Source organism: Zonotrichia albicollis, chromosome 18 (assembly GCF_047830755.1).
Source record: "Zonotrichia albicollis isolate bZonAlb1 chromosome 18, bZonAlb1.hap1, whole genome shotgun sequence".
In the NCBI taxonomy this organism is placed as follows: Eukaryota; Metazoa; Chordata; class Aves; order Passeriformes; family Passerellidae; genus Zonotrichia; species Zonotrichia albicollis.
In genome coordinates this window covers 3,361,615-3,384,991 of record NC_133836.1, presented here as the reverse complement: position 1 = coordinate 3,384,991, position 23,377 = coordinate 3,361,615, and the positions used below count along the sequence as shown (strand labels likewise).

At 51.4% G+C, this 23,377-nt stretch overlaps 2 protein-coding genes across 17 annotated transcripts in view; one reads left to right on the top strand and one right to left on the bottom strand.

The window, feature by feature from the left end:
• The window catches only part of CUX2 (cut like homeobox 2), a 61,481-nt gene extending 45,391 nt beyond the window's left edge, over positions 1-16,090 (bottom strand). For 10 of the 16 annotated variants that reach the window (XM_074553960.1, XM_074553966.1, XM_074553954.1 and 7 more), the window contains exon 1: positions 15,949-16,082. Coding sequence is in view for 9 of the 16 variants with exons in the window: in XM_074553954.1 (XP_074410055.1) it covers positions 15,949-15,990 (42 nt within the window). In the remaining 7 variants the exon portion in view is untranslated. Of the gene's footprint in view, positions 1-15,142; positions 15,570-15,646; positions 15,867-15,948 lie in introns of those variants that run through there. The other 6 variants (XM_074553961.1, XM_074553967.1, XM_074553956.1 and 3 more) reach the window with 3 other exon arrangements.
• A 1,403-nt stretch (positions 16,091-17,493) lies between these two features.
• Positions 17,494-17,878, top strand: LOC102072668 (protein FAM32A-like). The gene has a single exon (XM_074554366.1). The coding sequence runs from the start codon at positions 17,494-17,496 to the stop codon at positions 17,830-17,832; it is 339 nt and encodes a 112-aa protein (XP_074410467.1). The 3' UTR covers positions 17,833-17,878.
• The last annotated feature ends 5,499 nt before the right edge of the window (positions 17,879-23,377 follow it).

The window sequence follows — 23,377 nt, the reverse complement described above, 5'->3', positions numbered from 1 at the left end:
TGCAGGTGCCATTGGGTGAGACCATGGGACAGGACCCAGCATCCCAGTGAAGGCACCAAACCCAGAGCACCCAAAAGTGCTGCCTGCCTCCCTCTTCCTTAAAAAAATCCCAAAGTAATAACAGAAGTGGTTATTTTTTCACAAAACCCCACCGTTTTTATGAAAAACAATGAATTTTCATCAGAAAAGGCATTTCTGAAGATGGAAATACTGGGGAAAAACAAATCCAAGCATCTCCCAAAAGAGGAAATTTCAGTGATTTTATTTTAGGAGGATTCTCTCCCATTTATCATTCCCACTGTTGGCTTTACACCCACCTCACTTCAGTGCACAGCACCAGGACTGGTTTACAACATGACATAACAGCTCCACTATTCCATTATTATATTTTTTTCTTATTTTTATTTTTTAAAACCCTTAAGAGCAGCTGCTACTTAGCACCAATTGAAACCCCTTATCTCCCTTTCTGGATGAAAGGGGGGGATCTGTTTGTTGTAGTAAAACCAGTTTGCACCTAGATCAAAGCCTGCACCGTTTGCATCTTCGGGAAAGTGTTTGACACTCGTGTCAAAGTGTCAAACTCTTTCATTACCACGCAAAGAGGAGACACTTTGACTAGAGGAGATAAGATGTTTCTGTCAATCAGCATCCAGAAACAGCCTCCCCATGATGATTAAAAAAAAAAAAATAAAATAAAAACCACCACAATAAAATATAAAATAAAATATAAAATATAAAATAAAATAAAATAAAATAAAATAAAATAAAATAAAATAAAATAAAATAAAATAAAATAAAATAAAATAAAATAAAATAAAATAAAATAAAATGGTGGTTTCAGCCACAGCATCTGAACTGTGGCTGTGCAGGGGAGAGATGGAGTAATAAATAATGGGCTGAAAGCAAAGCTCCACTGCAAGGAATGAGCAGCTCACTGTGCTCTTTCTGGGGGAGTTCCACCTGATAAATGGGAAAAAAGCAGGGAAAATAAAGAATTGTTGCCCAAAGGGAGAGGGGATGCTGATGTGGCTCATTCTGCCATCAGATCCAGAGTCCAACGTTTGAGGATGGAGTTTGGGGGATTCTCCTGGTCCTACAGGTGGGAAAAGATGAGTCAAGCCAGAGAAATGTCAGAAAGTCTAAAAACAACCCAAAATCCTCTGCCCACAGAAAATCCTCATGGGTGCTGCTGCTGGTTGGAAACACTTGGATGAAACATCCCGAAAAATCTGTTCCTCCCCATTTCTGCTCGTTCCTCCCTAATCCATCTCTTACGGGAACACGGGGTTGGGGTCCACGTGGTGACATGGAGAGCTCAGACACTCATGGCTGGTGCCAGGGGGTGGCACAGTCCCAGCAGTGCCACCATGCCAGCAGTGCCACCAAGCTGTGCCAAAAGCAACAAAGCACCCTAAAACAGGATCTTCTTAACAGTGGGTGCAATTAATGAGTTTGCTCAAGGGAAAACAGAACTGGAAGCAGCACCCAGCCATGGTGGAGATCAGAGAAAAGCCTGCTCAGAGCAGCCACGTTGGAGGAGCTACACAGGAGCTCCTCATCCACGTGTAAATACTGCCACCAGAATTCCAGCACTGCTCCTGGACCAGCCAAACTCTGCTGGTTTAATTCCCCTTCAGGCACACTCACCTCACCCAAATGCTCTGCCTGGAGGAGGGAGACATTCCTCAGGCTCACCTCCCATGGGATCCACAGGGATTCATGGATTCAGCAGGAGAGCGGCCACCCCACACTGAGGGAATTTCTGAATTTCCCAGGTTAATCCAGGTCGAGCTCCTGGCTGCAGCGAGTGCAGATGCAGATCCTCTCCGCTGACCTCTTTGCAAACTCCTCTTGCAAAATTGGTTTTTAGCAAAGCCACTTATCACCTTAACCATCTATTGATTCCTGGCCAGAGCTCCCAGGATCCAGCAGCAGGGCAGGAGCAGCTGAGGGACTCACAGCAAAAGAGGGAACCACAAATGGGGCCAAAAAAGATGCTCAGGAGGGACCTTTTGGCTCTCACAGCTCCCTGAGAGGAGGGTGCAGCCAGGGGGGATCAGGGTTTGCTCCCAGGGAACAAAGGACAAGAGGGAACAGCCTCGAGCTGGGCATGGGGAGGTTCAGATTGGAAATTCAGGAAAATTCTTTCACTGAAAGAAAAATTCTTTCACTGAAAAGTTAGATATTGGAACAGATTGCCCAGGGCAGGGGGTGGAATCGCCACCCTTGGAACCATTTGTGGCACCTGGGGACATGGCTAAGAGGGTGAACATGACAGTGCTGGGTTAATGGTTGGACTCAATGATCTTGGAGATCTTTCCCAACCTGAATGACCCCACAACCCAATTCCATCACTGAGCTGGGACCTGGACCCCCATCCCACACAGAAATTATGAGGAAAATAAACAAACAACACCCTCCCCATGAGCATCCCTCCCCAGGGAATCCTCCCCATGACTCCTGTGCCACCTGAACCCCATGGAATTATCCAGGAGTGCTTGGGAGCAGCAGCTCCAGGCCAGGGCTGCAGCAGGAGCTCGCTGCCTCTCCCAGCAATATTGATCCCCCAGCAGTTACAGCTGGTATAATTTTTGCTTAGCTTCAAATACCTGGTGATCATGAATTCTTTGGCCACAAGGTTATAAAGCATTCTCTAAAACATGAGGAAAAGATTAAGCCTGCTTATAGTTAATAATATACTGTACACTGTCTATCAAGCTGGCTGCTTGCTATTGAGAGCCTACTATTAGACACTTATTTAAAAGGCCTTTCAAGGCTTCCCAAGAAAGTGCAGTTATGCATTTTTTTTCTGGCAAGAACTACTATAGATAAACATCAATTCGCTCCTGCGGATCACAGTCGCAGTAAATAAATTTTTCAGGAAGCTAAGTTCCATACAAAGCCTCCTCAAAGCTCCCATTTCACACAACATCAATGTTTTGGCCTCTAAGAAAGAAAAAGCTGCAAGGTGGCTTTATCCAGAGCTAAATTATCAATTGTGGCTGCTTAGGAAAAAAAAGTAAAAGTGTGTCAATGAGAAATGGGGGTGGGAGGCACAGAGCACTGAGGCTGGATGGTGATGCTGGGTGAAAATGGGGGAAAACTGGGATTTTTGGGGATGGATCTGCACCCTCCAGGATGGCACTGCCAGCTCCAAAATCATCCCTGCAGCTCCACATCATGATGGTGAGGAGGGAGCAACGAGCTCTGGGCCAGCTCAGCATCCAAAGTGGTTTTTTGGAGCAGCTTCCTGGGATTCAGCCATGGGATAGGAAAGAGGGGCAGGAAAACATCTCAGCTCACCTCAACCCAACGATGCCATTGGAAATTTTGGTGTCCCACAGCATTGTCACCTGCTGCCCACCCAATAACAGAGTCCTTGGGGGGCTCAGCCCAGCCCTGAGCTCCAGGAGCTGCTGGCACTGTGGGAGCCAGGGCCATGCTAACACCCAGAGCACTCCATCTGCTCTTTAAACAAAGAGATGCTGGGCTCTGTCATTATGGTTTAATTATTAGCCTAAAAAAAAGACAGAAATGCAGAGAAACCCTTCCAGGCTCAGGTTATGCACCCTGGTGGGAAGGGGATTCTTCCATAAGGGAAGAGAAGAGCACTGCTGTCAAAAGGTAAATTTGTATGGTCCCCACAGCGAGACCTAATGAACCCAAACACCCTGTGGTGCCCAAAATTATTGCAGCACCATACTTGGCTAAATGGATTAAAAAAAAATCAAGGAGGAAAGAGGAGAGGATAGTTTGCAGGTTTTGGTAACTCTGGATCAAATCCAGGCAGCTTTGGAGTGACACACAGGATGTACCTGGGACTGGCTGGGGCACAAATTCATACACCCAAAATGAATCACAGAATGAAAAATGCTTTGGGTTGGAAGGGACCTCGAACATCATTTCTTGAACATCCTCTCCCTGCCATGAGCACAGGGACTTTACAGAACCCCAGGTTGCTCCAAGCCTTGTATAATCTGGTGTTGAAAACTTCCAGGGATGGGAACCCTGGAGAAAACCCAAATCGGGCACTAATCCCCATCACTGCTTCCCAGGCACCCATTTTATTTAATAAAAACCAGCCCAGGAGTCCCTCCACTCTTGGCAAAGCTGTTTTTTCCAACTTTTGTCAGAAAATAACCAGCAGATGCTCAAGAGAAGCAGCACATTTTCCATCACTAAAATAAACTTCATTTGGAAGCCCCGAACTTGTGACACCCATCGCTCTCCTGCAAATAAACCTGCCAGGGATGATAAAATCTGCATATTTAACCTCCTCCCAGCGCTAATGATCTTAGGAGAGGCTGATACATCACCTGTGTCCGCTGAGAGCAAACACCCATTACCTGCAGAGCTATTTCCAGGTTATAGGAATCGGCCCTTGGGAGCAGGAAATCCAAAGGGATCAGGAAATCCATCCCAACTTTCACATCCCCACCTCCAGCCTGAGCCCTCAGCTTCTCCCAATGCTTAAATCACCACCTCACCAAATCAACAAAAAACACCACCTATAAATTCAGAAATGCACCAATTTTTTAAGAAGCAGCCACACTTTCGAGAAAAAAAAAAATGAAGAAAACCAAAAAATCCACCAGAAGCAATTCCTCACCATGATATTAATTGATCCAAGGGAGAATATTTATTTAGGTTAAGGAGACTGCCAGAAGGCACAAGTTTTAAAAGCAAAATCCCAAAGAGCCCAGGGCAAACCCATGCAAATTATCATCCCAATAAGTTCTTTTCTATATCAGTATCTGCCAGTGACAGAGAGTCCCCAGCCAGTGGGATTGTACCATTGTACTCTGCTGACACTCCTCCCAAAATTATATTTATGGGACTTTTACCTTCTCTGTTATTAAAAAACATAATTTGATTTTCAGGGAGTCCTGTGATGGTGGCTGTTAACCACTTGACTGGCTTCAAGCCAAAATTTGGATCCAGTGGATTCCATTAAAAACCCACTAATTTATTATTTTTAAAAAATATTTATTTCAGAAAGAAAGAAACACGTGCAGTTTATCAAGATGCAATGAAATATATCAACTTTGGAAATTTTTTTTTGTGCCCAAGAATCAAAACCAAATGATTTAGAAAATAAATAAGCAAAGCCTATTTAAGCAAATAACCAAAGCAAAGCCAGGTCCCCCACTCAGTATTTAACTTTTCCATGGGGATCCAGCTCTTTTGAATGATGAAACCAAAAGTTTTCCCTCAGAAACTTTGCTCACAGGCAGGAATTTCACCAGGATATTTCTGCATCCCAGCAGGGTTTGTTCCCTGCTCTCCCATCACCCACAAGCCCATCCTGGTGGTCCTTGGGGAGGGGAACTCCATGCAGGATGCTCAGGAAAACCTGAATAAAACACCCCCAAAATGTAAAATTTTTCTAAGTGACTGGTAAGTAAATGCTTTCCATCGATAACAAGATAGTTAAATCAAAGCTCCAGCAGCAGCATGGATTTCCCACCCAGTCAGAGGATGGATCAAACACCTGGCACGAGGCTGCAGATAATCCCAGAGATTTATTTTGGGGGATCCAGGGCCAGGGAAGGGGGGGAGAGGCTCCAGCCCCAGCGAGGATTTGCGTATTAGTAAAAACAAACAATCCTGTAAATAACGAGCCCCTCGTCCTGTCTCCACCACGCTCCTCTTATTGAGTGAGTCAGATGTTGTGCTGATTAAAAATTGATCCATTTCAAAATCTAATCAACAGAATAGGATTCTTTCATATGTTATCAAGGCAGATGCTGACAACAAAAACCAAACCTGTTATTAACCCATGAACCCCGGTGACCTGAACCTGGCTGGGCTCTGCAACTGTAAATTATTCAGTAGTCCAAGAGCAATACCCGTAAGCCTGATGAATTTACTGGTGCTGCTGGGGGTTAAAGCCAATATCACAGAGCCAGGGGTCCCTGGGGACACGGTTCATGACATGCTGCCACTCTGTGTCATGCCTGGGAATACATTACTGGCATCTGCTCCCCTTTGCCTTGCAAATGTCTAGATGTCTAGCCTTTTTCCTTTTTTTTTTTTTTTTTTTTTTGTCGTTTTTTCGTTTTTTTCTTTGTTTTTAAGTGACTTTCTGCCTTCAGCACAGCCCTGTGGGGAGTGGAACTCCTCAGTCCTGCTGGTCTCTGCTCCAAGCCTGTGTCACCACCAGAGCAAAGGGTTTGTGTCCCTGCTTCAGCCACAGCCCAGCATTGCTCTGTCAGTGCCTCCCTCTGACTATGAGGAACAGGAAAAACTGAGGGAATAACTGGGATTTATTTTGATTTCAATCCTTATTTTTAAGCCCCATTGGCATCCCTGCCCACGCCTGCTCAACCCAGCAATGGGGGCATTGCCATGGGGTGATGCCACTGCTTGGTGGCACCTTGGATTTCTCTTTGTGGGCTAGTGACAATCCCACCTGCTCACTCATCCTGCTGACTTGTCCCTCCCCAAAAACACCCGAAAGATGATGATGATGATGATGATGATGATGATGATGATGATGATGATGATGATGATGATGATGCAGAGAAACCCCAGCTCTGACACAGATTCCAGCCCAGAATCACTGCCAGCTGCATCACCACAGCATCACTTGGTTCCCCAAACCTCAAACCAACACCTTTCTCCAAGTTTTGGGGGAAAGCAGCAGTTTTTAAGCACAAACTCTAAAGCTTTTTGAGGCAAAGCCCCCTGCCCAGCACTGCTCAATCCTTTATTTCCTCCCCCAAGCTCTATCCAGGTGCTGCTCCAGCCTGGCTGATCCTCCTGGCTGGAATCAGGACGGGGGGAAAAAACTGGCGCCACATAAACCAAGTTCAAAGATAACGACAGCTCTTCTCTTAAACAGTAATACATTTATAAGTGTAATGACTCTCTGACCTCTCCTTAAAGCCCAAACAACCCCTGGGGAGCCCCCTCAGCCTGGCCACGATCGATCCTGGCTGGGCTGCAGCTCCAGGGATGCTCCAGGGATGCTGCAAAGCCTCTCCTGCTCCCCCCAAAATCCCACTGGGGGCCAGCACCACTCTGTTCTGTTATTTCATCCTTCACCCCACAACATCAGGGGGAGCCCAGGTGGCACCATATGGCTAAACCCACCGAATATTGATCTTATTTTTCTCTACATCAAATCCAAAAGGGCTTTAAAAACAACTGGTTCCTGGATGCTCAGGAGGGAAGTCCAGGCTCTTCCCCAGCAGGGATTTTGAAGATTTTGGAGCACTGTGCCCTTCCTGGCACACTGGAGCCACAGCCCATCCCTGCACCACCAATCTCAGTGCACAGACATCACCTCCATCAATTCTGGATCCAAAGGGGACAAGAAAACCAGTGGTTTTATCCTTTTTAAAATCCTGCCTGGATGAACACTCCCGGCTGAAAATCCCCAGGCTCCACAGTCAGAGCAGGTGGGATCCCCCAGCTTTGGGGTACCTGGATCCAGCCCCAGCAGCTGCATCCCCACATCCCTCCTGGTGCATGTCCAGCCTGCAGGGACCCCCCAGCCACATCCTCACAGGGATCCCAGGGACACCAGAGCGATCCAGGCACGGGGAGCACAGCAGGGGTTTGCCTCTCAATAAACCAGTTATTCCATCAAATTCCATCACGTTGCAAGAGATAAAACAGGCAGTGAGCCTTGGAGGAGGAAGTGAGTGATGGATCCATCCCATCCTGGGATCCATTCCCACAATCTGCAGGGATACAAGGGAACAACTCCTGGTTTGCCTCACCATCCTCATCTTCCTCCTCCTCCTCCTCGTGGCCAGGGCAGCCCAGATCACCCAGCTCCGACCTCGGCTCCCTCCTCCCCATCTCATAATCACACTTGTGCAAAGCCTCTTCCGTACACGAGGAAGAGAGAAAACATCCTTGGAGAGCCTCACAATCAGACAATTTTTAAGATCATGGAGCATTAAACCATTCCCAATAGGGTTTACTAATCAAACAGCCAAATCCTTCATAACCAACCAATCCCTACAGAGCAATTAAATCCTTCCCCTTTAAAACACTTGGCACGCTGTCTGGGGAGAAAAAGAAAAATTTGCAAAATTCATTTGATAAATTAACCAGGGAAAAGAAAGAAGTGAATCAAGCTTTGTTCTTTTCATTTTTTTTAATTATGGAATTCACAATGCCTGAATAATGTTTAATAAGAACTATGAAAATTCCTAACAGTATTACAACACAACACAAAAGAATTAACCTGGTTACCGTGAAAAATTGCATATTTAATTAAGAACAGAGAGTTCAAAACTATCCAGAGATTTCAAAAGTACCGTTGCCTAAGGGGCTAAATTACACGCTCGCAGTGCTGCTAACAGGGCTGGAGCTCACAATCATTACCCAAGTGTCCCCATTAAGTGACAATGGGCAGATGACATCAAATTCATTTCAAAAGCAACAGGAATTGAAGCATTCGCTTGGGTAGTGGAAAGGAAAGCGACTATCCTGCTGGTACAAACCAGACCCCTTGTTGATAAAGGCAATAATTAAAGAATAATGTTAATTAGCTGCTTTTATTTGAGAGGGAAGCGCAGTGGCGGGAGACGCTGCCGCGGCGTGTGCCGAGCGGAGCCGCTGGCCTGGGGTGCTGGGATGGAGCTGGAGCCGTGCCCAGGGCACAGCCCTGCCAGGCAGGGCACCCTCCAGCCCTCAGCCCTGCCAGGAACGGGGCTGGCATGGGCTGGCATCAGCAAAGCACAGCCCAGTGCTGGTGCCAGAGGAGGGAAACGGAGCGGCACGGCCACAGCATCCCACTGCATCTCATCCTGTCACATCCCACTGCATCCCATTATCCCATCCATTGCATCCCATCCCATCCCATAGCATCCCACTGCATCCCATCCTATCTCATCCCATCCCATCCCATCCCATCCCATCCCACTGCATCCCATCCCATTGCATCCCACTGCATCCCATCCTATCTCATCCCCTCCCATCCCATTGCATCCCATCCCATAGCATCACACTGTATCCCATCCCATTGCATCCCACTGCATCCCATCCCATCCCACTGCATCCCATCCCATCCCACCCCACTGCATCTCATCCTATCACATCCCACTGCATCTCACTGCATCCCATCCCACCCCCTCCCACCCCACTGCATCCTATCCTATCTCATCCCACAGCATCTCACTGCATCCCATCTCATTCCACTGCATCCCATCCCATCCCATCCCATCCCATCCAGCATCAGCAGCCACTCAGGACAGACCCCACAGACTTACAGAATCACGGGGTGTCCTGAGTTGTAAAGGACCCAAAAGGATCACCGACCAACCAACCTCTGGTCCTGCACAAACACCCCAACAATTCCATCCTGGGAGTGTTGTCCAAATGCTCCTGGCAGCCTCGGGGCTGTGCCCATTCCCTGGGGAGCCTGGGCAGTGCCCAGCACCCTCTGGGGGCTGAACCTTTCTCTGATATGCAACCTATATCCAACCAATCCTATATCCAACCTAACCCTGCCCTGGATGGAGCTCAGCCCCACCATCCTGAGGGACAGCTACAGCACGGGGGTCCCCACCATTCTCCACCATGCTGGGCATCACAGGGGGCTTTTAACCCCAATTGTGCCCTCACAGAGCCCACAGCTCCTCCCTCAGGCAAGAACCTGGGGGGACAGGAGGGGCAGCGATGCCCCAGCTCGCGGGGATGTTTGTGCAGCACTCGCAGAGCCGCAGACGGAGGCAGCTCTGCCCGTCAGTGATTAATAAGGAATAAATGTCCTCTGCAGCCAGGCTGAGCAATAACACCCCGGCTCTGCTCCGTGCTTACAGCACACATTACAAGCCCTGCTGCCAGCACCAGGTAATACTTTATTATGTTATCCTGACGGAGGAAAACAAAGGATGCTCGAGGTCCTGACTTTGGTGTAAAACCACGGGAGCGTTTCCAAAGGCAACGGCGGCGCGCTCGCAGCGGCTGACGCACGGCTCAGCTCCCACCAGAGGAATATTTACCCGGGGTTCAGACTGGTTATTTACTTTTTTTGGGCATGTGTGTTGCAGGAGGAATGGCTGGCACAGGCACACGCCGAGAGTTAAAGATTAAATCGGCCCCACGCTCGCTTAAAGCACAGCAAAGTCAGTGCTTGGGGTGCTGGGGCAGCTTTGGGGAAATCACTTTGTGCTGCACCAAAGTAGGCAAAAAAATAATTAAACGGCAAGGCCATGTTAAAGAATAAAAGGCACCAAATCCATTTTGGAAGGAGGTGCTGGTGCAACCAGGGAACCCAGCTGAAAAAAGCCAGCAGTGTTTGGAAAATTGAATACTGCCCCCATTCCCCCAAATCCTCACCCAGCAAAGGCAGGAGAGGGGGAATCACAGCACAAAAGGGATCTCCAGCAAACCAGAGCACCAAAGGGATGTCCAGCAAGGCCATGTTAAAGAATAAAAGGCACCAAATCCATTTTGGAAGAAGGTGTTGGTGCAACCAGGGAACTCAGCTGAAAAAAGCCAGCAGTGTTTGGAAAATTGAATATTGCCCCCATTCCCCCAAATCCTCACCCAGCAAAGGCAGGACAGGGGGAATCACAGCACAAAGCAAACCAGAGCCAGCACAGGGCCAAATCCTGCTTCCCAAATTGTGCTGTCTTGGAGAGACAGCCCAAAAGCTGCAAGAAAACATGCACCACAAAAAAAAAAAACAACAAAAAAAAAGGTAATTAAAGAAAACTCAGTCACAGATCCTGTTGCAACACAGAGGAAAAAAGTGTTACAAAAGGGGAAAACTTTTTAATAAAGTCTGCAAGTATATATTCCTCCTTTATCAACCTCAAGATTTATTGACCCAAGGAGCCATATTGACTGAATAAATCTTGATAATGACCCCAGCAGAAGTCAATACCTGCTTATTATCTCCCAAGTTGGGGAATTACATCTTTCGGTAATAGGAGCAGGACGGTACAAAATGTTCTGAGAAACTTCACCCAGGCATTTGGGGGGCAGTGGCTGTCTCTGATGTGCCTTTCCCAATTCCAGAGAGTGGGAATGTGCTACACTGTGGGTCCTGTCTTGAGGGAGCACACACCCATGGCTTTAAAATCCTAAATAAAACCCATTCCAAGGCATGCTGAGGAGCAGGATGCTGCTGCTCACCTTCCCCTCCCTGCAAACAACGGCCCTGTAATTTCAATTTGCTGTGTTTTTGTTGGCAGCTCCCAGGATAATTCCCTGAAATTCGGGATGTGGGAATTCCTGCGGCCAGGGATGTGGCACCATGATTACAGCAGCACTCAAGGGAGGAGAGGAGAAGCAGCACTGCTGTCCCCTGGGACATGCAGCCACCTCTGGGAACCCAAACAGAACAATTTTCTCCAGCCAGCAAAAGCAGGAATGGAAAATGGGGGAGAAGAGGGCCCCTGGAGCCCCCAAAATCCACAGGCAAGCAAAGCCTCCTGCATTTAAAGATGATGATTCTTTTGCCAGCAGCCAGCTTCCCATTCAGCAGAGAAAACAGGAGCCCTGGGAGCAGCACACACAACAATTTGCCTGAATTTTCATCCCAGGTCTCTGCAGACAACAAGAAAAATTAACTGAGGGAGGGAGCACAGGGAGAGACATGCACCCCGAGCTCCGCAGGCTCTGCTGAGGATTTCCAGTTCAACAAGAGCCTCCTGAAGGATTGGCAGGGCTGGGAGAGCACTGCTTCCTAAGCTGGTCATAAATAACAATTCACATCACCCAAGGCTTGAACATTCCTCTCCCCCCAGCCCTGGGGGTGGCTCCCTGCTCCCCATCCACACAAGGCACCCCAGGACCCCCAGCCCCCAGTGCTGAGCCCCATTTCGGTGGGCACAGCAGCCCTGGGCACCCCATTCAATCCCACACTGAGCTGGAACACCCACCAGGAGCTGCTCATCCCTGCAGCCCCACAAAAAAAATCAAATTATATTTCCATCCCCATCCCCCTAGCTGCCTGGTGGTCACAATCCCTTTTTCCCCCCCTGCTTCCAAGGCCACAGAGACAATCCACTAAACTGGATCAGGAGGCCAGCATGTACATCTCTAATGGGCTGCAGCACGCACACAATTAATTAATGGATTTATTAATTAGGGAAGAAGTCACTCTCCAGGCTGGAATTGGGGTCACCAGTTTCTAAAGTGAGAACTGTGGTGCTAAAGATAAACTCTCATTTTCTGCAGCTCTTCTTGTCTGGCAGCATCTCAATTATTCAGCCAGAAAAAAAAAATTAAAAGAAAAAAAAATAATCAGATTTCACTTCAGGAACTCCAGCCTGACTTTCCAGCGATGCTCAACAGTGACCCCAGAGCAGGTGGGACCAGAAACATGGCACATCTCCTCCTTCTCCTCACATATAAACTGGAAATAGTAGAAATATCAGGAATTAATGAAGGATTTGGGGGGTGGGATGGATCATCAAGGAGGAAACTGAGGAAGGGGACACCACAAGGTGGTCGAGGACAGTGACATTCCAGGACACTGAGTCCTCCCATGACCAACATGACCAAGTGCTACAGGATTTGTAGGATTTGAACTTTGCTGGGGCATCATCAGCATTTCAGTGCCCAGCTCAGCTGGAGCTCCCTGCACTTCCAGCCCTGCATCCCCAAGGACACAGAGCTCCTGGATAAAGCACAGGGGCATCACTTGTGTCCCCACCAACGGGGCACAGCCCTGCAGAGGAGCCACCTGAGGAGCTGTGGTCAGGGGAAGCGCCCAGGAGGAGCACAGAGCCATCAGGCAGCAGCCAAGCCAAGCATGAGGCAGACATCTGCCCAAACTCAGATTAATTGTTCAAAGCAGATGATTCCGCAGCCAGCGCTCCCCACGCCCCGCTGCACCAGGAGCAGCTGGAGCCACTGGAAAGCACAAACTGCATTCCCAGGCTTCCCAGCCAGCCCCTGGGCACAAGCTGCACTTCCACAAATCCGGAGATTTCAGCTTGGAAAGGCAAAAACCCCTCTGAGATGGGGGCACCCAGAGCTTCCTTGGCCTCCCCACGCTTTCCCCTGGGCACAGCCAGCATCCCACCTTCCAGCAGGGATGGAGATGGAAAATGTTGGATGCTGGAGGTGCTGGACCAAACTGGAATATCCCTGCAGTCTCTCCATAAGAGCCCCAAAAACCCAGAGCACCAGGGGTATTTATTCACAGAGGTGAAGCTGCCCCAGAAGCACCTCAGGCTCTCCCCAGGTTTCTCCTGCTGCTGCACAAGAATGCAGCTGAGTTTATTAGTCCAAGCTCCAGGAATTAAGCTCCAGCCAAGAGGACTGATAGCTTATTTACTGCTGTCGTCTATATAAAGCAGAATTTTGACACATTGTTAAATGATGCACATTTAGATAAGTCAAGCTGTCATATCATTTAATGGATGTCTAAACTCCCTCTGTAGCTGATATGTAAAATTTATGCACTTCAGAATATCATAAGGTTATAATATTTTAATCACATCCACAGTTGTGGGGTGGGGTTTTTTTTTTTGTTTTTTTTTTTTTTCTCTCCCCTAAACTTTTAAACAGCAAAAACATTTCATGAACCAGAGCAGGCTCGGAGCTCTCCACACCCGGCAGAGCTGCCGAAGTTTGTGCCCAACTCCAGCACAGGGAGAGAGCATTTGCATTGCTGGAAATCAACCCAAGAACATTTTATTTGACGAGAACCAAAGGCTCGGAGCCGTGTAGCCGGAGCTCATCTGCATAATGAGATGTGAAGACATTTATAAAAGATGGCTCTAATCGCTCTCGCCCGCCCGTTGTATTTATTACCCCAAATCAGCAGCTCAAAACTCTTGCCCGTTTTTTTTGCCGTTTTTAAGGCAGAACGGGTTGGATTGGAGCAGCAGCATCCAGCGCAAGGAGCATCCCATAAATCCACACTGTGCCAAGCAGAACGCGATAAACCCCAAGCAAATTAAACCCCAAAAACCCCACGAAGGTACGAATCCCGCTCTGCCTATCGCACGCGAGAAAAGCTGTAAAAAAATACTGCATTAGTAATGTACACAATAAACCAATCTCATAACCCGGTGAAATACGCCTGGCATTATCTTTGATAGAATTTTATCTCTCCTCATTTCCGCGCCTCTCCGCCGTAAAAGGGCTCAGCGCCGTTTCGATCCGAGCGCTGCCGAGTGCCACATTATCCCTGCGTTTTCCATATGCCCACCATTCATCAGGGCGGCTCAAACAACTCTGCCATTCCCGGCCAGCCCCAGGCCACCAGAGCTGCTCAGACACATCCATTAAAAGGGAAGGAGAAAAAAAGAAAAAAAAAGGGGGGGGGGAAGCTCTTGGAAGAAGAATTATAAATTGATGGAAGAATTATAAATTGATTGCTTGCCTTCCTTTCTTTTTTTTTTTTTTTCTTTCCTCTCTTTTTTTTTTTTTATTTTGTTTTTTTTTCTTAATGGAGGGCATTAGGCCAAGCTGGCACAAGGTCACCTTTCCCAACGCGATCCTGCTGCCTGGACAGAAGTCAATCCCCAGCGCTCCCTCTCCATCTCCGCACCCGGGCACAGGCACCGGCCAGGCGGAACGGCGGGGAAGGGAGGAAGGAAGGGAGGAAATAAGGAAGGGAGGAAGGAAATAAGGAAGGAAAGAGAGCCGCCACCTCCCAGCCCACCTCTCCCTCCGGCAAAGTTCGCCCCCAAAGTAGCTGCCAATATTTATATTTAAATAAAGATGCTGCGCGCACCCGGGAAAAGTCATTAGCGCGATTTAGCGGGGAACGCTTTTGTATCCGAAGCGCTGAGAGCCGTAATCCCTTCCCGGCCACAATGCCAGGACTGAGCAGTCATGGCAAACCCACCGGCCGCGGTACCTGCGCTACTTTTCGGGTCGCGCAGCGCAGATGCAGCACGTAATCTGCTTAAAAGCCAAAATGCATTAAATGCTGGAACTGTTGATCCACTACCGGAGCCCCATCAATCGCATTTCAATTTGTTTACTCCCCTCCCAAGCACGCTGCATTTTAAACTCCGGAATATCCTACAGGGATATAAACCCATTTAATATCTATGGAAATGCGCGTAGCGGCTCCAGGTTGGGTTTTCATCCCATTATGTTGGGAGAGCCATTGTGTTAATTACCCACCTCCTATTGAAGGTGCGTTTTTAAGGTCACAAACTGTCAGCAGCCCCCGGCAACCTTCCCCCGCGCACGGTAACAAAGGACTTACCGGGAATTTCACAGACCGAGGGTGCCACGGTGGGATACGGCGGCCGTGACCTGCCCGGAGCCACAAAGGAGCTGCCGCCCCCCCGCCGCATCCATCCCCGCTGCGAGCAGCGCCGCCCGGTACCGACCGCGCTCCCGGCGCTCAGGGCCGGCCGGGCCCCGCGCACCGGCCCCGGATAACAATGGCAGGGCGGCGGGGCTCGGGGCAGCCCCGCTCCGCCATCCCCGCACCCATCACCGCACCCGCGCGGCTCTGCCCGCCCCGAGCGCGCCGGGGGACGCGGGCACCGAGCCGCCCCCGCTGCGGGCGGCGCCGGGCACGCTGCGGGCACCTGCGGCTCCGCTCGGCGGGCGGGCACCGCCACAAACTTGGCGGGGCGGCGCGGGGGGGCCGCGCTCCCCGCAACTTCATCCCGCGCAACTTCCCTCCCTCCTCTTCCTCCCTCCCTCCCGTCCTCCCTCCCGCCGGGGCGGAGCGGCGGCCGCCCCCCGGCCCTGCTGTCACCTCGGGGGCGGCGGGGCGGGGGCCGGGGCTCCATCGCGGCTCCATCGCCGCTAGCGCTGCTCCATGCTCTGCTCCAGGCTCCCGGGCGGGCGGCGCCGAACAAAGAGCGGCGGCGGCAGCGGCGGCGGCGGCGGGGATCAATTTCTGATACCTATCGATGGGGAAGGGCGGGCGGAGGGAGAGAGGCGGGCGGGCGCGGGGGGAGACGGAGGGAGGGACGGGGAGAGGGGTGGGGGAGTGATCGGGCGGCCGCCCCCATCCCTCCCTCCATCCCCTCCCTCCCTCCCGCCGCCGCCACCGACCTGGAGCCGGCGGGCATCAAACCGTGTCCGGTATCGACACATCCATCGATCCCACCTCGGCGGCCATCTTGGGGGAGCCCGGTGGCGCGGAGGGAGCGGGGGCCGCCCGTGCCCACCGGGGGCAGCAGGGATGGGGCTCCCTCCTGGACCAGCCCTGTCCCCCCCGGAGCCACCCCCGAGCATCGCCCCCGCCGCTCCCGGACACCCCCCGAGGGTCTCAGTCTCGGTCCCCCCCGGTGATGGATTTTTTTCCAGGCTAAATTAAAGGTTTTTAGCTGGAAAAATCGCCAGGCGGGAGCCGCCGGTTAAACTTTTCCAGGTTTGTTTGGTTTTTATCCGCCCAATCTGACCCTTCCCGCACCTTTGACCTGCTGGGAACGGCTACAGCAAACACGCTCCCAGCGTTCCGCAGCCGGAAATCCCCAAATTCACAAATACACCGAATCCAGGGTGGTTTAGGGCTGTATTTTTATTTTTTTATTCTCAATGGCTCTGAAGAATCCAACCAAGTTCAGCAGAGGAACAGAGCCCAGCCAGCAGCGTCTGAGCACTCACAACACCTGTCCCAGAAATTCCCTCTCTGCTTCTCCACAAATAAAACCCAAGAAGCCACAACTTTACATTTTCCACACCACTTTGCCCCACTGCCTGTTGTACCGGCCATATCCAAGGGGCTTGGAGAATAAATTCCCAAATCCCTGGGGAAGCCTCCCAGCGGAGCTGTGCCACGTTTGTGCTGGAGGGACCCCAGCCCCGCGGCCACGGCTCAGTTTTGAGCAGACAAGCACGGAGCTGCCCCTCTGTTGTATTGCACTAAATAGTTAATCAGTTGTTTGCGCTGGGTGCTCGGTAATTTGCGCTGTTCACATGATTTGTAGCCTATCGCCACATGGTCTTCCCCTTTACCCCCCCGCAATTGTCAGCGTGATGGTCTCTCCCTGTCTGGCCCCGCCCCTCGCCCCGCCTTCCTGCTATCCCATTGGCTGAGCTAATCTAGCCCCTCCCTCCGTTCCCCCGGGTTAAAAGTTTCCCGCCAGCAGGCATCGCGCTCTTTCCCGCCTCGGGAATAAACGCGGGGCGTTGTTCCCACGTGGAGAAGAGAATTCTGCTCTTTTACCTTTGTCCATTTGAGATCGTGTGGGCTGGGATCCACAGGCAGCCGGGTTGGACCCGAACAGCCCGTCCAGACACGGAGTTGGCCCCCACATGTTCATATCCCACAATGGTCAGAAGCAGCACACAGTAATTCCCATGTGACTTATGTTAACTTTTGGGACTTCCAGCTTCCTCAGACTTCTTTGTCGCTTTCTGGTCGGCTTGAAGGCAGGAGGGTGGGATCAGCAGCTCCCAATTCCGGATGGAGGGCTGCCTTCCATCCTTCCAACCAAAGTCCCAGGGAGGGGTGAGCATACCCCAGACTGCCAGGGGGACCCCAGAGTGATCCCTGGAGGAATGCCTGGAAGGTGTGGGTTATTTCCCAGTGTGGAGGGAAGGCTGCAGCCCCAGCTGGAGGGCTCTGTGCGTGCAGGCGGTTTTTGCGACTCCATGGTGGGTTACAAGGCGGCACAGCGTGCTCCGCTGCAGCTCAAGGGCAGTGGCACAGCCCTGGGAGCCAGCAAAAGGAAGAAGAAGAAGAAGGCAAAAAAGGCCCAGATCCTGCTGGAGCAGATCATGAGTAGCAAGAAGGAGCAGGAGGAGAAGCGCGGGCTGGACAAGCAGACCCCAGCACAGGCGGCCTTAGAGAAGATGCAGGAAAAGCGGCAAAGGGAGCGGATCCTGAAGAAAGCATCAAAACCCCACAAGCAGCGAGTGGAGGAGTTCAACAGGCACTTGGATACTCTGACTGAGCACCACGACATTCCCAAAGTCAGCTGGACTAAATGACCAGGCTGCTTTTCACAGCTCCGGAGCTGGAGTTGTGTTTTGTTTGTATCAAACCATGTAAATCTGACTTTTCTCCATATTGTCTAATAAATCGTCTGAGCTGTTATGACTTTATACTGTCTTAATTTATAGACTTGTTTTATAAAACCAAGCATGCAGCAGTGTCTCCTCTGGGCTGAGGAGGATCCCTGTGCTCCCAGAAGGACTGGAAGGAGATGGGGCAGCATGGACATCAGCAAACACACCAGGGCTCCTGCACTGATCAGTGTAATCCTTACTGCTCCTAAAACTGCAGTAAATCTTGCACTGCTGGAGCCTCTCTCTGCACAAAGCTGGGGAGGAAGCAGCCCCCCACTGCCCAGGTATCACCCTGCTGCTGGGCCCTTGGGATTCCAAAAAGCAGAGTTTGAGTTCAGAAGACACCGAAGAAAAGGGACACTCTTCAAACCGCACCCTGCCCTGCAGCTGCTTCCAAATTCTCACAGGGACAGGTGTGGGAAGTTGTCCAAAAGGGTGAGGCAGACCCACAAAGTGACCTTGGCCCCACACTGCAGCACAAACAGCCAGGAAATGATCTGGTTCTTCTCATCTCTTCCACTCAGAGAAACTCAGAGCAGCTCACAATCCCACGATTGCAAAGCGCCTCAGGCAGAAGAGCAAGTGAACAGAAAATCAAAGTTCAAAGAAAGATTTGCAGGAGTGGAGGCAGTTTGTGTGAGAGACAGCCTGGATGTTCCTCTGTGCCCTGCACCAGCATTTTCCCTGCCTCAGAGCTGGCTGGAAAAGGGGCAAATGTTTCTTATGGTCCTGCAGCAAACATTGCCTCCTGCAGCCCCTGGGATCTGCTGTTGGACACCACCAGGACAGGGATCTTCTCCCTGCACCCACAAAGCTGATCTCACCCCCATAAATCACTGCCCTGCTCTGCTGCCCAGGGAACGCAGGGGCCTGCTCATAAATCAGGAATAAAACTAACCTGGCATCTTTGGTGAGCAAATTAAATTGTGGGCTTTGGAGGAATGTCCCTGTTTGGCCAAATCATTAATAAATCAATGTGAGCAGTGAGGAAGAGGAGAGGGGCTGCACCCTGAGCCACCTGGAGGGACGGGGAGCTGCGGGGTGGCACAAACCAGCCGTGTCCCCTGTGTCCCCTGTGTCCCCTGGGGGCTGCCCCATGGCCCTGCAGCACCCCAGGGGGACCCCAGAGCTGCCACCCCCCTCCACAGAGGGCTCACCCCCCCCGGAAAACGCTGTGAGATGCAGGTTAATAAATCAGTTTGTCTCCAGCCCCGTTTGCTTTGTGTGCCTGACAATAGCCCGCTGTAAATGGCAGCCCCTTGCCTCCTCTCCTGAAAGGCTTTTAATTAAAATACGGAAGGGGCTTTTCTGTGTACTTTAACAGAAAAAAAAAAAAAAAAAAAAAAAAAGGGGAAAAAAAAAGGATTTCAGCACACTCCCATTCCAACCATTAATTTATTCCTGCCTTGCTGCCTGTTTGTGATCCACGTAACTCCTTTGTGCAGTGAGCTGGCCCCGTGAGGCAGCCCAGGGGTGATGCTGGCAGTGAGAGGTGCTGACGGTGACCCAATGCTGACGGTGACCCAGTGCTGGTGGTGACCAGTGCTGGTGGTGACCAGTCTGATGGCAACCCAGTGCTGATTGGGAACTTGCTCAGTCCCAAGGATGGGCAGAGGGACACCAGGAGCCTCACCATGGGACAGCAGTGCCATCGGAGGAAGCAGGGATGTGTGAGGGCCTGGGGCTGCCCAGGAGCTCTGCCCAGCTGCAGCCCTGGGCACATCTCTCGTGGACACCGTGACAGCGGCTGCAGAGCTCTGCCCCCATCCCTGCAGTCCCTGTCAGCTGCCCCCAGTGGGTTTGGTCCTGGGGTCCGAGAAATCCCTTTCCCAATCCCTTTCCCAATCCCGTCCCGAATCCCTTTTCCCCAATCCCTTTCCCCAATCCCTTTTCCCCAATTCCTTTTCCCTAATTCCTTTTTCCCAATCCCTTTTCCCCAATCCCTTTTTCCCAATCCCTTTCCCCCATCCCTTTCCCCAATCCCTTTCCCCAATCCCTTTCCCAATCCCTTTCCCCAATTCCTTTCCCCAATCCCTTTTCCCCAGTTCCATTCCCCATTCCTTTCCCCAATCCCTTTCCCCAATCCCTTTCCCAATCCATTTCCCCAATCCCTTTCCCCAATCCCTTTTTCCCAAATCCCTTTTTCTCATCCCTTTCCCATCCCTTTTTCCCAATCCCTTTCCCCAATCTCTTTCCCCAATCCCTTTTTCCCAAATCCCTTTTTCCCAATCCCTTTCCCATCCCTTTCCTCTCCCTCTCCCGCCGGGAGCGCACAGCGCCCGCTACAACGTCGCCACCTGGCGGCCACTGCAGGAGCTGCAGCGCGTCCCCGCCGGCCGGGCCGGGGACACGGGGGGGGACACGGAGGGACACGAGGGGACACGGGGGGACACGACCGGTCACGGTGAGGGGACGCAAAGGGACAAGAGGGGCATAGGAGTGCAGGAAGAGGCACCTTGGGGGGTGACAGCACCCCTTGGCTGCCCGCGACATCGCTGAACTGTGCCCGGCCTCAGCCCTGGCCGCCCCCCGGGATGCGCAGGGTGGGTACCCGGGATCCTCCACCGGCCGCCTTTCTGCCTCAGCTACTCATTGCACGCACATTTCCCCTACAATTAGCAGATGCTCTTTAATTAATTTTCCTCTTTTATTGCTTCGCCCGAATTATCTCAGCCCCGGCGCCGCTGGCGCGCTCACGGCCGATAACGCGGCTATTTATGGCTTTCCTGTCAATGCTGCGGCTCCCCCCAGGACCGCATCCTGTTCTCGGGGCAGGACACAACCCTGGGACTCAGGAATTGCCTGTCGTCGTCCCCATCCCCTGCTCTGTCAGGCAGGTGGCGGCTCTTGCCCAAATTCCTGAGCTGGGCAAACCCTCCCGGCCATAACCAGTGCTGGAACTTTCCAAGGGAAAACTGAGCTGAGTCAGGCAAAGCTGCGGCATCAAATCTGCCCGGAATAAGCTGCTACACGTGGAAATCTTCTAAACACCAAGGGGAGAGGGGTAAAACCCTCTGAGAGCTCCTGAGGATGCTGCTGGTAGAAAGGAGCTGTCGGGAATGTGGTGGGCAAGGGAAGGATGTCCCCAAAATTCACACAACGGGAACTGAGCTGCAGGGGTGTGGTTTAGGGCACAGAAACCAGCTGTGGCAGAGGAGATGAATTTCAGCCAGCACCAGAGCCCGTGGGTCACCCCCACACTCCCCAATTCGAGCATCAGGGATGGGGTGACCACCTCTGGCAGCTTCCAGCTGCAGCTTCCAGCAAGAATCTATCTTTCTACCTTTAATATGCTTCCCCCCTTTAAAATAATCATTACCAATAAACAAATATAGCAGCCAGTTGTATATAAGCATCGAATTAAGCAGGTACATGCATTTGTTATATTTGATATAGCCTTGTTAACTGGAAATTCCCAGGTTTGGAATATGTATTGATTTCAGCAAACATATATTACTTTACTGTAAGTACCCACAGCCATTGTAGTTAATATACAACAGTTTAATTTAAAATGCATTAGTTTAATAAAAATGCATAAAACAGAAGGGAATTGCATTAGCTTCAATGAAAAAAAAAAGAATTCAATTTCATAAATATGATCCAGTGTTAAAATGCATTGATTTCCTGGGAAAACGTATTGGTCAGAGGTAATTTACATTGGTTTGGATGGGAACGTCCCGGGGTGTATACATATGTATTAGTTTAGTCAAATGTGTCTGAGCACAGAAAAAAACACCGGCTGGAGCAGAGGATATTCAGAAGGAACTGAGCTGGCTCTGGAGCATCCCAGCCCTCTGAGGGGGCTCTGGACACCCCCAGGGTGGTTCTGAGGGTGCTCAGGCCCGGGGGTACCGGGATTCTGTCGGGATTCCCGGGACACGGAGCCGTTATCAGCCCCGGGCAGGTCTGGCTCAGGCAGAGCACGCGCCCGGCACGGAGCAGGGGTTAATCAAATCCTTTTGACTCCATTTTTTATCGAGCTCAAGAGGGGCTGGCCTATTAATTAGAAAGGCTTTTTCATGTAAAACACAGGCTCTTTTGCAGATAAGGAGGGACGATGCTTGATTTTGCCGTGGCACAGATCCGTGTGTTATTCCTTGACATCCATTCACAGGCTGCAGCCACTTCCCACAGCTCTTTTGTTCACTCCAGGGCTCCAGAGGCAGGTTTGTGCATACAGACATATTTAAACCACTCAGGTTTTCCTGGGGGCCAGCAAGCCCCCCGATATCCAGAGGAGGAGAAGGATGTGATGTGAATGGAGGTGCTTCCATCTGCGGGCTGGAGCAGGATCCTCAGGGGAGAGCAGGATCTGGCCCGGGCAGCACAGAGGATTTCAGCAGTGGAGCAGATGCAACGCCTTACAAACCACAGCAGAAACCCTGGCAGCCATCTGCACCCCATGCCCATCCCAGATTTCTGTGCCACCCTCTGCACCCTGACCCTCCAAAGCCCCCAACCACAACCAGGCCAACACCAGGGAGAGACACAGGTCTGGTTTCTTTCAGGCTGGGTGGGCAAAAATGGTTGTTCCTGACAAAATAACATTCTGGGAGGCCTGCACAGCTCCAGGGTTTCCTGCTGTGCCGTACCCCAGGATGGGCACGGGCAGAGCCCGGGCAGCTCCATGGCCAGTCCGGTGGAACCACCACACATCGCTTCCCTGATGCTTATGGATTTTTCCTTAATGCCACAAATTAAGGTAATTGGGCTCGGCTGGACGATGAATCCAGCTGAACTTGGCAGGATGAGGGAGCGTCCGTGCCGCGATTGATCCCGCTCATGCCCGGCTGTGCCCGGGGCTGGTTCTGGCCCCAGCTCTGCCCCCGCGGCTCTTTCTCCTGCCCTTTTTGCTCACACAGACCCCAAAACACAACCTGAAATCCCTTCCCTGAGCTGCAGCTCCATCCAGGCGAGATGGTCATTCCCGGATCAGGAGTTTTCCTCCTCCACAGGCAATTTTCCCTACACATTTCCCCCTGAAATCTCCTGGAATTGCCTGCTGAAATCCTCCCCGCAATGCCATCCTCGCTGGCACGGCGGTGGCAGCCGAGTGCCAGGGATTAAACACGATATTTGTGACCTCCGGGAGAACAAGGGCAGCGTCTGGGCAGAGCCCGGAGTTCCAGGGATCCGGTTTCACAATGCCTTTTGTTCCCAGCCCTCCCTGCTCGCCCACCGCCCTCCTGGGCATGCGGAGGGGACAATGCCAGGCAGCGATGCCACCGGGTCACGGCCATGGCACCGCAGAGCCTGGGGGGCTGATGGGCATCCCTGGGGCTGGCAGCGCCATTCCCACCCCAGCGCGAATCCTCCTCCAGCCTCATCCCGGGCAAGGCGAGAGGGAGCGGGGATGAAATGAACGGGCTGGAGACAAAAGGGAACCGCCCGGTCCTGGCAGCCACAAGCAGGGACATGTCAGAGGTTTTGTGGGATTGCTGCCCGTGGGTTCCTTGGCTCTTTCTGC

What these genes read in the sequence shown, in the direction of transcription:
- LOC102072668 (XM_074554366.1), top strand. Translation starts at nt 17,494, where the DNA reads ATGGTGGGTTACAAGGCGGCACAGCGTGCTCCGCTGCAGCTCAAGGGC.